The sequence below is a fragment of the Apus apus genome, chromosome 25 (genome assembly GCF_020740795.1).
Source record: "Apus apus isolate bApuApu2 chromosome 25, bApuApu2.pri.cur, whole genome shotgun sequence".
NCBI lineage: Eukaryota > Metazoa > Chordata > Aves > Apodiformes > Apodidae > Apus > Apus apus.
Window position 1 is genome coordinate 5,022,509 of NC_067306.1, and position 15,632 is coordinate 5,038,140.

Below are 15,632 nucleotides of genomic sequence, written 5' to 3' on the forward strand. Positions count from 1 at the left end.
CTCCAAGCCCCATCCAACCTGCCCTTCAACACTGCCAGGGATGGGGCAGCCACAGCTTCCCTGGGCAACCTGGGCCAGGCTCTCACCACCCTCACAGGGAAGAATTTCTTCCTAAAGTGTCACCTAAGTCCAACCTGCCCTTGAACATTGGTTGAAGGGGAGGTAAAATGGCCAGGATGGGTGGCAAGAGCTCTGGAACAGACCAAAGCTGAAAGCAGCTCAGCATCTAATGGCCAATCTCTCACCTGCTTTAATATGCCCTAATGGCCTTGGTGAACAGTCTTGATCAGAGACTTCACAGAAAACAGAACAAATTCAATAAAACCTCCTTACAGCAAATATTTTCCAGGTTTCTGGTAAATGTGAAACCCTGGAAACCCCACCAGCAAGTCTGTTCAAGGGAGTTCAGTGAGTAAATGTAACAGGACTGCAAACTGAGATAACAGTTGTGTTAACTTTTAAACCAGGTCAACAGAGTTGCCCAAGCAGCTGCAGGCTGGTTTTTGCTGCCTTCCACTTGTGAGCAAAGTCTGTGAGAGGCTGAGACAGGCCACAGTTACAAGAGAATCAGAGCACAGAATCACAGAATGCCAGGGTGGAAGGGACCTCAAGGATCACCTGGTCCAACCTCTCTAGGTACTACTATAGTTTACCTGAGGTGGCTCAGCACTTTGTCAAGCTGAGACTTCAAACTGTCCAATGGAGGGGAATCCACCACTTCCCTTGGGAGATGATTCCAATGTCTGACTGTCCTCATGGAGAAAATTTTCCTCTGGAGTCCAATGAATCTCCCCAGGAGCAACTTGTGCCCATCACCCCTTGGCTTTTCCATGGGACTCCTCGTCAATAGGGAGTCTCCACCTTCCTGGTGGCCACCCTTTATGAACTGTCCAACGTGGGGGAATCCACCACTATCACTTCCCCATGGTCAGTGGCAGCTGCCAAGGTCAGCAGCTTTCTGGGGCACTCCTAGATACACACACATCCTCAGAGGATTTCAAATTTCCTTGTCAGAGGCAACTTCTGTGATCCTGTGGTTCTACTTGCTGAATTATTATTTATAGCACATGACTACGTGGTTTAAATTTTTCATAGGAAAAGGACCCAAACCTATTTGCCACTTTCTCCTCTCACCCCTAAACTTTATATCAAAGCAGGGACTTCCAGCTGGGCCCAAGGAAAACTGTCCTTGATCAAATGCTCCTCAGGACCTTCAAGGTCTGATTGAAGTCAAGGACTGACTGAAGACAGCTCAGGAATGGGACACCTGCACCAGCTCCAAAAACCTGGTTAATGACAGACCTTGCAGCACAGGTAATGCCTCAATTGCACAATGAGCTGGGTTCAAACAAACACTTGAAATTTAAATTCAAGGTTTTATCAGAGCAAACCCAACAAATACAGAATGAGAACTTGATCCTGAAAAATCAAACACAAAGATCAAATCCCAAAGCAGTGAGTTCTATCACTGCACACACAGTGGGGAGAATGTGGTGGGATCTTCAGTCTCTGCTAGCACCCACTCTATAAAAAAAAGGTTTAAATCAGGTTTAAATTCAACTGGTTCATATTCTTCTTCCTACCTGTTGTACATGAGGCGCTTGAAGTCTTGAAATAAAGTGTCTTTGTTTTTGTCAATAAATCCAGTGACTGAGTAACTACAAAAAAAAAAAAAAGGGGGGGGGGAAAGAGTTAACTGCAAAGAAGCAAAGTCCTTCTCTGAGCTGCTGATACCAGGGTGGAACCAGCAACCCTGCACTCCTACAGACACAGCAGATGCTCAGGAGGAATCCAGCTCTGCTGCCCAACCTGGAGCTAATTTGTTGCATAAGCAACTGTGGGACTGAAATCCTCCCACCCAGCTTTCCAGCTCCACAGAATCATGGAATGGTTTGGGTTGGAGGGACCTTAAAGATCATCAGGATCCAACCCCCTGCATGGGCAGGGACACCTCCCACTAGAGCAGGTTGCTCCAAGCCCCATCCAAACCTGCCCTTGGACACCTCCAGGGTGGGGGCATCCACAACCTCCCTGGTCAACCTGTTCCAGCATCTCATCACCCTCACAGCAAAGAACTTTTTCCTTGTCCTCTCACTACACACCCGTGTAAAAAGTCCCACCCCAGGTTTCTTGAAGGCCCCTTCAGATATTGGAAAGTTGCTATAAGGTCACCAAGGAGCCTCCTCTTCTCTAGGCTGAACACCCCCAACCTCCTCAGCCTGTCTTCACAGGAGAGGTGCTCTGGCCCTCTGATCACCTCCATGGCCTCCTCTGGACATGCTCGAGGAGTTCTATGTCTTTCAGTTCTGTACAACAGCTCTTCTGGTTCACACCAGGAGCAGCATTAAATCAGAATATTGTGCCACTTCAAAGCTGGCTAAAAGGACAGAAATAGAAGGTGCAACTTTAGTTCTGAAAGAAACTCACATCACATCTCCTGCATAGTGCTTGATCCTGAAGTCTCTGTCAAACTCCAGCGTTTTGTCAGTTGCACAGAGCTGAAAAAAATCCACAGACATTGAAAACATCACCCATGGAGTTTGGAGTTTCAGGGAAGAGCAACGTGCATTGGAAACAGGAATGGAAACAACAGTTACCCACAGAATCTTAGGGGTTGGAAGGGACCTTGAAAGATCATCCAGTCCAAACCCCCTGCCAGAGCAGGGTCACCTAAACATCACACAGGAACGTGTCCAGGTGGGTTTGGAATGTCTCCAGAGAAGGAGACTCCACAACCTCTCTGGGCAGCCTGTTCCAGGGCTCTGCCACCCTCACAGGAAAGAAGTTTATCTCACATTTACATGGAACTTCTCATGCTCCAGTTTGCACCCACTGCCCCTTGTCCTATCACTGGACATCCCTGAGAAGAACCTGGCTCTGCCCTCCTGACACTTGCCCTTTACTTATAAACACTGATGAGGTCGCCCCTCAGTCTCCTCTTCTCCAGCCTAAAGAGACCCAGCTCCCTCAGCCCTTCCTCCTACGGGAGATGTTCCACTTTGCAGATACATATTAGATGTGAAATCCAGTTCTAACACTGCTATGTCATATTTTTTTCATGGCTGCATTATAGGAACATGTATTTGTGCAGAATCAAGTTGCGAGAGCTTCGAGTTCTATTTTTACAAAGGATACTATCCCAAAGCCACCATGAAGCAAAAAGAACATTTCTTCATGGAGAGAAACTGCACCTGAGACTTAATTTATGCCTTTTTTTTAAAGTGTTCCTTTAGGATTTCCCCATTGCAAAATCCCTCCTCAGCAAAGCAATGAAGCCATCAACAGAAGACAGTTCCAAGAGCAGAGCTTGTTCTGGCCCATGTCACTCCCGATCACCCAAGACCCTTCAAACAAAGACCTCCCCTGAAGATCCATCCAGGGTGATCCCAACCCTCTGCTCTCAGCTAAGAATTCCCATCCCATTCATGCCCAAGGAAGATGTCAAGTGCCCAGATGGCAGCCACTCAGCAGCACTGGCCATAATACCCACATCCCTTCAGAATAACAGGAGTCAAAACATCCATCAGGCTCAGCTTCATTAAAAAAAAAGGAGAAGAAGACAAAAATGAGGATTTTTATTCAAGCCAAAAGGGAGAGGTAGATAATTCAGGCTTTGCAGGAAGCACGAGCACCGTTTAGAAACACTGAGGGCTCTGAGGAAGGATCTACTATCCACCAAAATCCTGGGAAAAGAGGAAATTAGGAATGGTTAAACTGCAGGGCAGGAGAGATTATTAGATGCAAGAAGACATCCTCCAAAAAACTTCACCTGTGTCCAGGAGGAGAAAATAGAGTAGCTCAAACTGACAGACAGGTGGAAAAATAGAAAAGAAATAGTATTAAAAGAAAATGTTGACAGGGAGGAAATGCAGAAGTTGGAGCAACAAGTAACACAGAAGGTTACAAATGTATGAGAAGTGCAGCCCAGCAGGAGCAGGAAACATGCCAGACTCTGCAGAGTTGAGGGATGACCAAGGTGCAGAAGGAACATCAAGAAAATGAAGAAATGAGGCCATGCCAGGAAAACCAAGTTATTTTTCTTATTGCAGCAGCAATTTCACCAGCAAGGGGCCCTGGAGGATGTAGTGCCTTTTTTTCTAGCACTCAAAACATCCATCTGAAAGCACCACGTCAACAGAAGAGGTATAAGACAAGCAAAACCATAATGAAATGAAGCAACTGTTGGTACCAGATGGGACAAGTTTGGCTGCACAAGCTTCTCTCTTAGAATTCCTCCAGGCCTGGAGAGACTGGAAGGTGGATTCACAGGATGCTGGGGTGGTTTTTTAAGGAGTGATTCTCTCTGAACTGTGTGTCTACTGAGCAAATCCCTTGAAATTATTTTTAAAAAAAAAGAACAGCACGTGTTTTGATGCAGTTGATGGTCTGATTGGATGGGCCTTCTTCTCTCTAGGTTCCTCACTATCAACTCAAATAATTTAAGCTGCTATGAAAGATAAGAGAGAGGGTCCTCACACAGATAACTGCTGGAAGGATGGGAAACTGGAGTCCTGAGGGGGCCTGTGATGAGGTCTGGACTGCTGACATCATAGAATCATAGAATGGTGAAGGTTGGAAGGGACCTTAAAAAGCACCAGGTTCCAACCCCTCTGCATGGGCAGGGACACCTCCCACCAAACCAGGCTGCACAAGCTCCATCCAACCTGGCCTTGAACACCTCCAGGGATGGGGCATCAACAACCTCCCTGAGCAACCTGTTCCAGTGCCTCACTGCCTACATGGTGAAGAATTTCCTCCTGATGTCTGGCCTAAAGCTCCCCTTTTTCAGATTGAAACTCTTCCCCCTCATCCCATCCCTCCCTGCCCTTGTCCCAAGTCCCTCCCCAGCTTTCCTGGAGCCCCTTCAGGCACTGGAAGCTGCTCTCAGGTCTCCCTGGAGCCTTCTCTTCTCCAGGCTCAACACCCCAACTCTCCCAGCCTGGCTCCAGAGCAGAGCTGCTCCAGCCCTTGGATCATCTCTGTGGCCTCCTCTGGACTTGCTCCAACAGCTCCATGTCCTTCTATATGTTGTTGGGGGGCCCAGTTTCAATGACTTAGGAATTCACAGACTGTCACTTCACTTGATCTTTTGAAAGTTTAAGATCAATTGAAAAAATCAGAACTTGGAGGCACTGAGAAAACAAACCCGTGACGTTGAGAAGCATCACCAGAGCAGTTCCCATGTCTACAGATCTGGATGAGCATGAGACAGTTCAGAGAAGGATGACCCACGCACTAGGAACACATTTTGCCTCACTCATGGTGGCAGCATTTCCCAGTATTTTTCCTGGTTTGTTTGGCTTTCCCCAGGACCACCAAGCAGGCAGCAGCAGATCAGACCCACAGCACCCAAACTGGGACTATTTAGGACACAGCAGCCCCTGAGAGCTCAACCATACAGAGCCCCTGGGACAAGCTCCACAGGGGAGCAGTAAAGCATGAAGTGGGGCTGAAGGGTGGGAGGTGTGCCCAGAGCATGTACTTTAACTTTTCAGGAACAGCTTTCACCTCCACTGAACTTCCCAGCATCCAGACAGTACTCCTGCAAGCTGGAAAAGCAAGTTAGGGAATGACATCCAGACCTTTGTTTTAATTCAGGCTGGAAGAAGCTGGTCGAGAAAGGCCAGGTTTCCTCCAGCAGTTCTAGATGGGACTGGGGAGGATATTTTAGATAATGGTAAAGGACATCTGCAAAGACACCAGAGGGGGGGAATTAATTATGATGCTGGGAGTTTTATGGGTCAATTTTTTCAAGGCTCTATTGATTTAAACCAGAAATTAGGAAGCCAGGCTTCCATAACCAGGATTTATCGCAGTATTCCTTGTTTCCCTCCTAGTTTGTGCAAACAGTTTCCTGGCCATGCCACCCCCTGCTGAGAGATGCTGCAACTGGCAACATGTACTTTTCATGTTGCTTGTGCTTTGCAGGGACTCTTGGAGCTCCAGCAGAAATCATTCTTTTTTTCTTTTTTCTTTTTTTTTAATTTTCACTTCAGAGCCTCCCACACTCTTCAGGAGGCTCAGTCCTGTGCTGTGTCACAGCACCACTGCTCCCTCCAGGATGGAACCACTTCCCTGACAGCCATGGGATGCAGAACAGAGCAGAAACTGAAATCCTTGCTCTACCAGCTCATGTCTGGACAGCTCCAGAAGCTGGACCAGTTCCCACCCCACTGCAGAGGATTTCAGACTCCATCCCCCACAGCTTCACTAGTCACAATCGGTACTTCCCAGAGAGGCTGTGGAATCTCCTTCTCTGGAGACTTTCCAGACCTGTCTGGATGCCTTTCTGAGTGCCCTGCCCTAGTTTGGGTCCTGCTCTGGTAGGGGGGTTGGACTCGATGATCTTCAGAGGTCCCTTCCAACCCCTGACTGTGTTTCTGTAAAGGAAGCAATTTGCATGAAAATGGAGAAACCCAGATTAGGCTTCATGAAAACACTTGTTTTCAGGTGAGTCTGCTCAGAACACCCAGGAAAATCTGGATTAAAGCAGCAATTCCCCCTCCCTCAGCCAGGAGGGCAGGGAGATGTCAGCTGTGCTGCAGGGAAAGAGCCCTTCAGGAGAGCCACATCTGGGAGGGAAAAAGTGGTTGTTTTCCTTTCATCCTACCCAAAACAAGGCCCAGCCAGATCTATTGTTTATATCCAGCCTCCCCAGAGGCAGCTTTTAGCACGTCTCTTACACAACCATGCTAATTTTGTACTTCTGACCTACATAAAACATTGCACTGGGGGGGGGGGGAAGGGGGAGCCAGCCTTCTGAAGGAGATTTCAAACAACATTTCTGAGCAGAGAGAGACACCAATAAATCAAAGGCCCTTATTTGATTACTCAGTGGGAAAGATTCTCAAATTAATCAGGCTGCTGAGTGTGTTTTCAATAGGCTGCCAAGTGAGGAATAAATAAAGCCTTTTAATTCGTGTATTGTAGCAGGAACAAAGCAGGGAGAGGGGCCCGGATGATCACAGGTACCATCTGAGATGAACATGTTTTGTAGCCAATGAGGATGAAAGAAAAAGAGAGAAAAAAATAAATCACAGTGTTGTAATAAAGCACAAGTGTGAATAATTTCACTGTCACTATGTATTAGAGCAGCCTGGGAAGAGCATCACATGGGCTGGAACTGGGCATCGATTGGTCACAAATGACATCACGGTGTGTCAAGGCACGAGCTCAGCGGCTTTTATGGTTGGAATAAAAGGGATGTGGCATTGGACATCCTGGAGCTCCCTCTGCCGGGGACGGGCAGCCCGGAGCAGCCTGTTCTCCAGCCCGGAGCTGCTGCTGCTCTTGGGCATCTCATTCCACAGCCCGTGGCTCGGCCCTGGCTCCAGCAAACACGAGCAGCCCGGGCTGTAGGGAGCAGGGATCAGGGAGGGGTGGTTATTGACTGGAGTTTATCCTGAGAGGAAAGGCTGGGAGAGCTGGGGCTGTTGAGCCTGGAGAGGAGGAGGCTGAGGGGGGATCTGCTCAGTGCTGATCAATATCTCCAGGGGGTGGCAGGAGGATGGGGCCAGACTCTTCCCAGTGGTGCCCAGTGACAGGACAAGGGGCAATGGGCACAAACTGGAGCCCAGGAGGGTCAACCTAAACATGAGGACAAACTTCTTTGCTGTGAGGGTGGCAGAGCCCTGGGACAGGCTGCCCAGGGAGCTGGTGGAGTCTCCATCCCTGGACACATTCCAAGCAAACCTGGACATGTTCCCCTGGGATCTACTGTAGGTGACCCTGCTCTGGCAGGGGTTAGACTAGGTGATGTCCAGAGGTCCATTCCAAGCACTGACACTCTGTGACTCTGATTCCAACCACAGTTACCCTTCAAAGCTTTTTCCTTATTCTATTAGGCCTAAAAGAAATAGAATCACAGAATCCCAGACTGGTTTGGGTTGGAAGGGACTTTAAAGATCACCCAGTCCCACCCCTGCATGGGCAGGGACACCTCCCAGCAGCCCAGGCTGCTCCAAGCCCCATCCAACCTGCCCTTCAACACTGCCAGGGATGGGGCAGCCACAGCTTCCCTGGGCAACCTGGGCCAGGCTCTCACCAGCCTCACAGCAAAACATTTCCTCCTCATGCCACCTAAACAGCAAAGGCATGAGATGGGAAAAGAAGCAAGTTTTGAGAGTGCAGAGGAACACGTTACCTTTCTGCTAGAGAAATGAGCATGCTTCCCCAGCTTGTTATTAAGAGCCTCAAGGAACATCTCATCTGTAACTTTTCCAACATTCATGCAGGCATCGTCCAGAATGGCAATAATCCCTTTGTGCTGCTGCTCTACCAGGTCAACAATGACCTGATTGTTAAAGTAATCAATCTGTAAAACACAAAGAACAGGTATATTTGTGGCTTTGGGTGAGGAAAGAGAGGAGTATCAGTGCTGACCACTGCTGAACAGTACCATGAGTGTGACAGAACCACACAACCACGGAATGGTTTGGATTGGAATGGACCTTAAAATTCATCCAGTCCCACCCCCTGCATGGGCAGGGACACCTCCCACCAGCCCAGGTTGCTCCAAGCCCCATCCAACCTGCCCTTCAACACTGTCAGGGATGGGGCAGCCACAGCTTCCCTGGGCAACCTGGGCCAGGGTCTCACCACCCTCACAGGGAAGAATTTCCTCCCAGTGTCTCACCTCAATCTCTCCCCTTCCAGCTTAAAACCATTACCCCTCATCCTATCACTAATGGAGCCCACATTCACAGGAGATGAAATCAGCTTCCAGTGTTGCTCACCCACTCCAGAGGAAGCAGGCTACTCTCCTGCCACTGAACAGCAGGGGCTCTGATCCTTCACACACCTCACATTCATCTCCAGACCTCTGCTAAAAATCAGCTGCTGCAGAGTGCATTTTAAATGGTCTTTTAAAATTCAACTGTGCACCATCAGCACAGTGAAAACTGCTCATCTTGTCCTCAGCATGAGAGGAATTTGAACAGGAGAACTCAAGATTTTTACACTGGAATATCTACAACTAGACAAAAACCAGACCAACACCCATAACAGAATCACCCAGCGATGTGTGCGTCACGGAGATGCTACAAGATGTTTTAGCTCAGACCTGGGGTCACTTCTTTTCCCACCTCATGACAAATAAGAAAATGTTGTGAAAGAACTGGTTAGCTTTTTCACAGCCTGGTTTTCACCCAGCAAGTCTGGCAGTACAGCTGAGATGGCCACAGATGTCCTGTCAACTCTGACAGGAGCCTGCATGTGGAGTAAGTTTAGATCTGGGCCTTCTGCTGGTCCACTGACCTCAAACCAACCTCTCCCTCCCCTGCCAAATCACTCACATGCTTCCAGGGAATTCCCTCTCGCTGGTATTCCTCCTGCTCCTGCTTTAGAACCAGCTGAATAAAGAGCTGCTGTAGCTTTTCATTGCAGTAATTAATGCAAAACTGCTCAAAACTGCAAAAACATCAGAAAAAAAAAAGGGGGGGGGGGATAAGTGCTTTATGGAAGGAGAAGGCCACAGCACTGTGCTTTGACAAGGTGGCTCACCTGTTATTGTCAAATATTTCAAAACCATAGATATCCAGGACTCCAATGACAGTGTTTTTCCCATGGATTGTGGTGTCATAGTTCTTCACTTCAATCACATCATTGATGTGTGTCACAATCCAACAGAAGAGCCGCTCGTAGATCGCCTGCCAGGAGACAAACACTAAGGAATTTTGCCTGCATCTGCCTCAGTTCTTCCTGGTAACTGCAACACATGGTGCTCCAAAAGCTCAATTCAAGATGCTACACAAAACTACACAAAAACTACACAAAACTACATAAAAACTACACAAAAGCTACAGATAACAGGCTGCTAAAAGTGAACGGCAACTGCCATGACGAAAATATTCCAGGACAATATTTTTTCTTGCCTTTCAAAACTCATTTACACAAAGTCTAAACCCCAGAGAGGTCACCAGGCACAGCAGTTCCCCACTTCTGATTGCAATCTGCTTCTCAGCTGTCTAAGAACTTAAATTCCTGAGAATTGTTCACAGTATTGAAGAGCAAGTGAGAGGTCAGTTATAGAAATCAAACAACCCAGCACAGTGGCAGCGAAATATTCCTGCTCACCATTCAAAAGAAAATGTTCTGTAGGCCTAGATATCTTGGAAGTCAATGTGTTCAAGATGTCCTGTGAAATTGTGCAAGCATAGAATCTTAAGGAACAAAGTCAATAATCAAGGAACTTCCTAACTCCATAGAATCACAGAATAGTTTGGGTTGGAAAGGATCTTAAAGATCATGTAGATCCAACCCCCTGCATGGGCAGGGACACCTCCCACCAGCCCAGGTTGCTCCAAGCCCCATCCAACCTGCCCTTCAACACTGCCAGGGATGGGGCAGCCACAGCTTCTCTGGACAACCTGTCCCAGGGTCTCACCACCCTCACAGGGAAGAATTTCCTCCTCGTGTCTCATCTCAATCTCCCCTCTTCCAGTTTCCATCCATCCCCCTCATCCCATCCCTCCCTGCCCTTGTCCCAAGCCCCTCCCCAGCTTTCCTGGAGCCCCTTCAGGCACTGGAAGCTGCTCTAAGGTCTCCCTGGAGCCTTCTCTTCTCCAGGCTCAACACCCCAACTCTCCAAGCCTAGCTCCAGAGCAGAGCTGCTCCAGCCCTTGGATCATCCATTCTTCCCTTATAATTTGATTTCTTAGCAGAGGAAGGACAATGATCACTCCTTCGATCAACATCCACTTAACCAGCAAAAGAAAAAGATAGTTCTTTGGGTTTCTTCCAGCCTAGGTTCTGGCTGGTACTGCTCCACTCTCCACCCTTTGAATTTAACTGCTAATGAAATTAAATTCCCTAAGATATTCAGCCCTGCACAAGGTATTCCTTCTGCAGGTGCCAGGCTGGCAGCTCCCTCTCCTCCTGTGTTTGCCTCTGCCTGGGATGCATGTTGTGTCCCAGCCAGGAAGGGTAGGGATGCTGCTGCCCTGCAGGGCCCCCCCTACAGGACTCAGAACTTCATACATTCAGAAATAAATCTGCATAAAACAGAGACTTCCCATGTCTCAGCCAGCACTGCAGTTATTGATCCCACCAGGGATCCCACTGGGACCTCCAGCACTGAAAAATGTGCAGTTGTGAAGGCAACTCAACACTGAAGGTCTCTCCAGGCACCACCATTCTTTGCTGCAGCAGGTACAACTCAACCAAAAGGCAAAAGCAGAAGCAAAGTATCTGAGCTATTGCCACACCCAGGGTGAGATGCAGGGAGAGGGAATTCAGACTCACTTTTGCAAAGGCATCTCTGCCATAGGTGGCTTCTTGCTCAGTGTGTTGTTTGTCAATGACATCCCGGCCTGTAGCCACAGTTCGGAACAGAAGAGCCTTCTCCACCAGGTCAGCCTTGGTGGACAGCAGCTCTGCAATGATGGACACAACCTTCCCATTCTCTATGACAGGAGTATCACCATCCACTGAAAACTTCAAGTTCCCCTGCAATAAGGAGCAAGAAAGCAGATCTGTCAATTTTTATTTTTTTTTTAATATCACAGAGTCATAGGATCACGGAAACGTTTGGGCTGGAAGGGATCTTAAAGATCATTCAGTCCCAAATGGTTCTCATCCCATCAAATTGTTCCCAAGCTCCAACCTCAGCCTCCCCTGGCACAACTTGAGGCCGGTTCCTCTGCTCCTGTCACTTGTTCCTGGGGAGCAGAGCCCGACCCCCCTGGCTCCAACCTCCTCTCAGGCAGCTGCAGAGCCAGCAGGTCTCCCCTCACCTCCTTGTCTCCAGGCTGGACACCCCCAGCTCCCTCAGCTGCTCCTCCTCACCCTTGTGCTCCAGCCCCTTCCCCAGCTCCTTTGCCCTTCCCTGGACACGCTCCAGCCCCTCCATGTTCTTCTTGTCCCCAGGGGCCCAGAACTGACCCCAGGATTCAAGTATCTATTACCACAGTGTCTTGGCTCTATCAAGGAATTTCACCCACCTCTGGAAGTTTAAACCTGTATACACTTTTCCAGCCAGCAAACCTTCCAACTGCTTCTGCAGCAAGAAAATTAGAGCTGCTGGAAGTACAAGTGTAGTGTTTGACCCCTCCTGAAAAACAGCCTCCTCACAGCCCAGGCAGGGAGCTTACCAGGTGAAGAATGGCTGCCACAATTTTGTAGACAGTCTGAATCTCCTCTTGCTTGAAGCCTATCACTTTCATGGCATCAGCTACTGCTTTGAACTCTGCACCATCGTTGATGGAACACTGAGGGGAAAGAGGTGTTTGAGACATGAAGGGCTTAATGGAAGCCAGCTGTGAGAAAGATGAGATTTTGCAAGCCCATGGAAAACAGAAACAGAGTTTGCAGTTTTCTCAGAAGTCCTGACATCCCCAACTCTGAGGACACACCACGCTGGACACACACCTACAACAGCAGCAACAAGGTGCAGAAATCCGTCCCAGCACAGTTCAGGGCTTCAGTGCTTTCCCAGTGGCATTTATTGTGAAAGATGCATTTGAAAAATCAGAGCAGTTTCGAGCAGTGCAGTCACAGACCCTCTGAGCTGCAGAACACCAGCAGGAAACTTCTCGCCACCAACTTTCTCAAGATGAACTCCTGCCTCCCTCCCCTCCCCATCATCTGGCTCTGTTTTCACTGCAGATTCCTAGAGAAACTGCTCAAGGCATCTGAGAAGGTCTGTGGGTTTGTTTGCCAAAGAGCAGCTTAAGAAATAACTAGGAAATCAGGGAGCCTTTTGTCTGGACCCTGCTTCTGAGGGACATCACTGGGGACAACTCCAGATGTATTTAAAGTGTTCAGGATCTTGCTGTCCTAAACACTTCATGGGCTTGTTCCTTTCTGTCCTGTTCAGAGGCTCCCCTGAGGATACATCAGATACACATAATGAATTACTCAGTAACTTAAATGGTCCTACTGCAAAAAAAAAGGAGTCCTCATGGTTCTTTGGTTCAGAAAGCAGCTTAAGTTGCCCATCATGAAGTATGAAATGTCTGTCACTGGTCATAGGTCCAATATCTCTGCCTGCATTTATTAACAAAGGTGATTTCCCTCCTACTACATTATATTGCTTTTTACAAGCAGACACAAATGTAACATGCACAAGGACATGTGTTTGTCTTCTAGGGCCAGAAACTCCATCAAAAATAGCCCATTGGTGTCACCTTTCACACAGTCATCCCATAAATATTGGTCTCAGCTTCTACTAGCTCAGCTCAGTATTTCAAGAAGCATTTACAATTTGAAGACAAGGTACCTCTGACTTGGACAGCCTCACCTTCAGCTGAGCTCCAGGGCAGATATAGCTGTATGCAGATGCATCCTTCTGAAGATGTAGAGAACGTAACATCTGGTCAGAACCCCCCTGGAGGAGCTGCACAAAGAGTATTTTAAGAGAAGGTGAATTAATAAAATCCTTCCTTTTTCTGTTTCTCATTCATCTGCTTGACAAGCAGAAACACAAAGACATTAAATATCTGCTAGAGAAGAACCAGCTACAGCATCTGGAGTCACAAGCAAAATGTGCAAAAGACAGAGTTTACACCATTGTTGGGCTCTGAGCAGCAGGAAGAGGCTCCTCAGTGACCGTCCTGGGGGGTGACACCACTGTTTAGAAACAAACCTGAACCTCTTCACAGCCCAGACATGGTTTGTATCTGTGACATGCCCCAGATGTGTCCTGGCAAGCAGGCTCCCCTTCTCTGCTGACACCCAGAGTCCCCAGGAGGGAAATGCCACATGGATGGGAAGGTGCTAACGTGCCACCCTGGAGAGCTGAGTAAGTGAGGAAAAAAAGAAACAAACCTACATTTCCCTCACTGCAAAACTGAGAATAAAGGTTATACTAATAGGCCAACCATTTCCCCAAAGGACACACAAGGAAGCACCAGACAATATGGAAGACATTAAAAAGAACTCCCCCCCCCAAAAAAAAAGTCAGTTTGGTGTCATAAAATTACATCCATATGGACTAAAGGCCTCAAGAGAAAATAGAGGGACTAGACATATTACAAATCAAACAGTGAGTCAAAGTTTAATACTCCACCATATTTGTTTAGTTAGGCTCCTTTTTAAGTTTACAAATGTGTTAATATGAGACTGGAGGACAGAAAAAATAAATCTTCCCATGCTCCTTCCCCAGACCAAGTCTCTTCAAAGAGCTAAAGAGCCTCAGATCACCCAAGATGCAACAACACCAGAACCTTTTGCAAAACACATGAGAGGGTGAAAAATGTAAATATTTTGCCTGTCATGTCTGAGGAACTCGAGGAAAGTAATTTTTGTTTCAGGAAACAAATACAAACCTGGTAAAAGGAATGGAAGCTTCGCTCTCCTGGCTGCTGCACAATCACACGAGACTGTGGGGAACAAAAGCCAAGATGGGTTGTTTCAGCCTGGAGAAGAGAAGGGTCCTGGGAGACCTGAAGGGGCTCCAGGAAAGCTGGACTTTGGACACGAGCTTGTAGTGAGAGGACAAGGGGGAATGGATTAAATCTGGAAGATGGGAGCTTGAGGTGAGACATGAGGAGGAAATTCTTTGCTGTGAGGGTGGTGAGAGCCTGGCCCAGGTTGCCCAGGGAAGCTGTGGCTGCCCCATCCCTGGCAGTGTTGAAGGGCAGGTTGGATGGGGCTTGGAGCAGCCTGGGCTGGTGGGAGGTGTCCCTGCTCATGCAGGGGGTTGGATCTAGATGATCTTTAAGGTTCCTTCCAACTCAAACCATTCCATAATTCTATGATATCTTGGTGGGGAGTGCCTGCTCCTCCTCAGCCCCCCATGCACGGGCTCAGCACTGCTGGGACACCTCCAAACTACTCTCATCTTACACTAAGTCTGCTGGGAACATCATTAGCTGGGCATGACCATGGAGTTTGAAGTCTATAACCAAAAAGACTAGCTTGTGTAACAGCTGCAATGTCCTACTTCCAACCAGGAATCCCACATGGCAGATACAGAACTGTTCTCATGGAAGAGTCAAATAAAAGGTTGCTTTAGTTTATGAGTTATTGAATTACTGGAAATGAAAAGCAGGACCCTGTGACTATAAATGCTCCATGGGCCTTAGTCAGGGCTTATGGAAACCACCTCTACAAGGCCAGGACAGGCTGAGGACAGTACCCAGGACCCTCAGCTCTGCCAGGAGGATGTTGTTGTAGGGAGCAACAGCTACATCATCAGAGCACTCACCCCAGATCAGCATAAAACAGCACACAGGACAAATTATGTTAAATGCAGCAAAAATTCAGCCAACAAGCAACAGATCCTTATTTTAGGCTACAGGTTTAAACTATGGAGGGGGATGAGGCATGTGCTGCTGCTGCAGAGCAAAGTCACTGCCTGTGTTCAGGCCAGAACCTCAGCTGCTTTCAACATGGCAATGAATTTAACTTGGTAAAAGTAAAAAATCTGACAGAAATTATCAAGGATTTAAGGCACTGCAGCTGCAGCCCTGCCCCCTTTGTGCATGAAGTAGCACATGTTAAATGTTTGGTTTTGTTGTGTTTTGTTGTGTGTTGTTTTTTTTTTAAATGAAGTGTTGATTCTGAAAATAGACTTCAGGGAAAGAATGGGGAAAGGAAACAAACAAACAAACCACAAACAAAAAAAGCATGTTAGCAGATGTGGTGAAACATAAATTAAAGCCAGACACGTGTCTCACACATAACAGGAACTG

The 15,632-nt window shown here is 47.7% G+C and overlaps 1 protein-coding gene across 3 annotated transcripts in view; it reads right to left on the reverse strand.

Moving 5' to 3' along the window:
- MYO1D (myosin ID) overlaps positions 1-15,632 on the reverse strand; it is a 150,714-nt gene that overhangs the window by 91,518 nt on the left and 43,564 nt on the right. For all 3 annotated transcript variants that reach the window (XM_051640307.1, XM_051640305.1, XM_051640306.1), the window contains exons 5-13: positions 14,265-14,318; positions 13,238-13,333; positions 12,090-12,206; positions 11,242-11,445; positions 9,502-9,647; positions 9,294-9,408; positions 8,144-8,314; positions 2,428-2,498; positions 1,584-1,658 (exon numbers count right to left, since the gene is read on the reverse strand). In XM_051640307.1, coding sequence (XP_051496267.1) covers positions 1,584-1,658; positions 2,428-2,498; positions 8,144-8,314; positions 9,294-9,408; positions 9,502-9,647; positions 11,242-11,445; positions 12,090-12,206; positions 13,238-13,333; positions 14,265-14,318 — 1,049 coding nt within the window. The remainder of the gene's footprint in view (positions 1-1,583; positions 1,659-2,427; positions 2,499-8,143; positions 8,315-9,293; positions 9,409-9,501; positions 9,648-11,241; positions 11,446-12,089; positions 12,207-13,237; positions 13,334-14,264; positions 14,319-15,632) is intronic.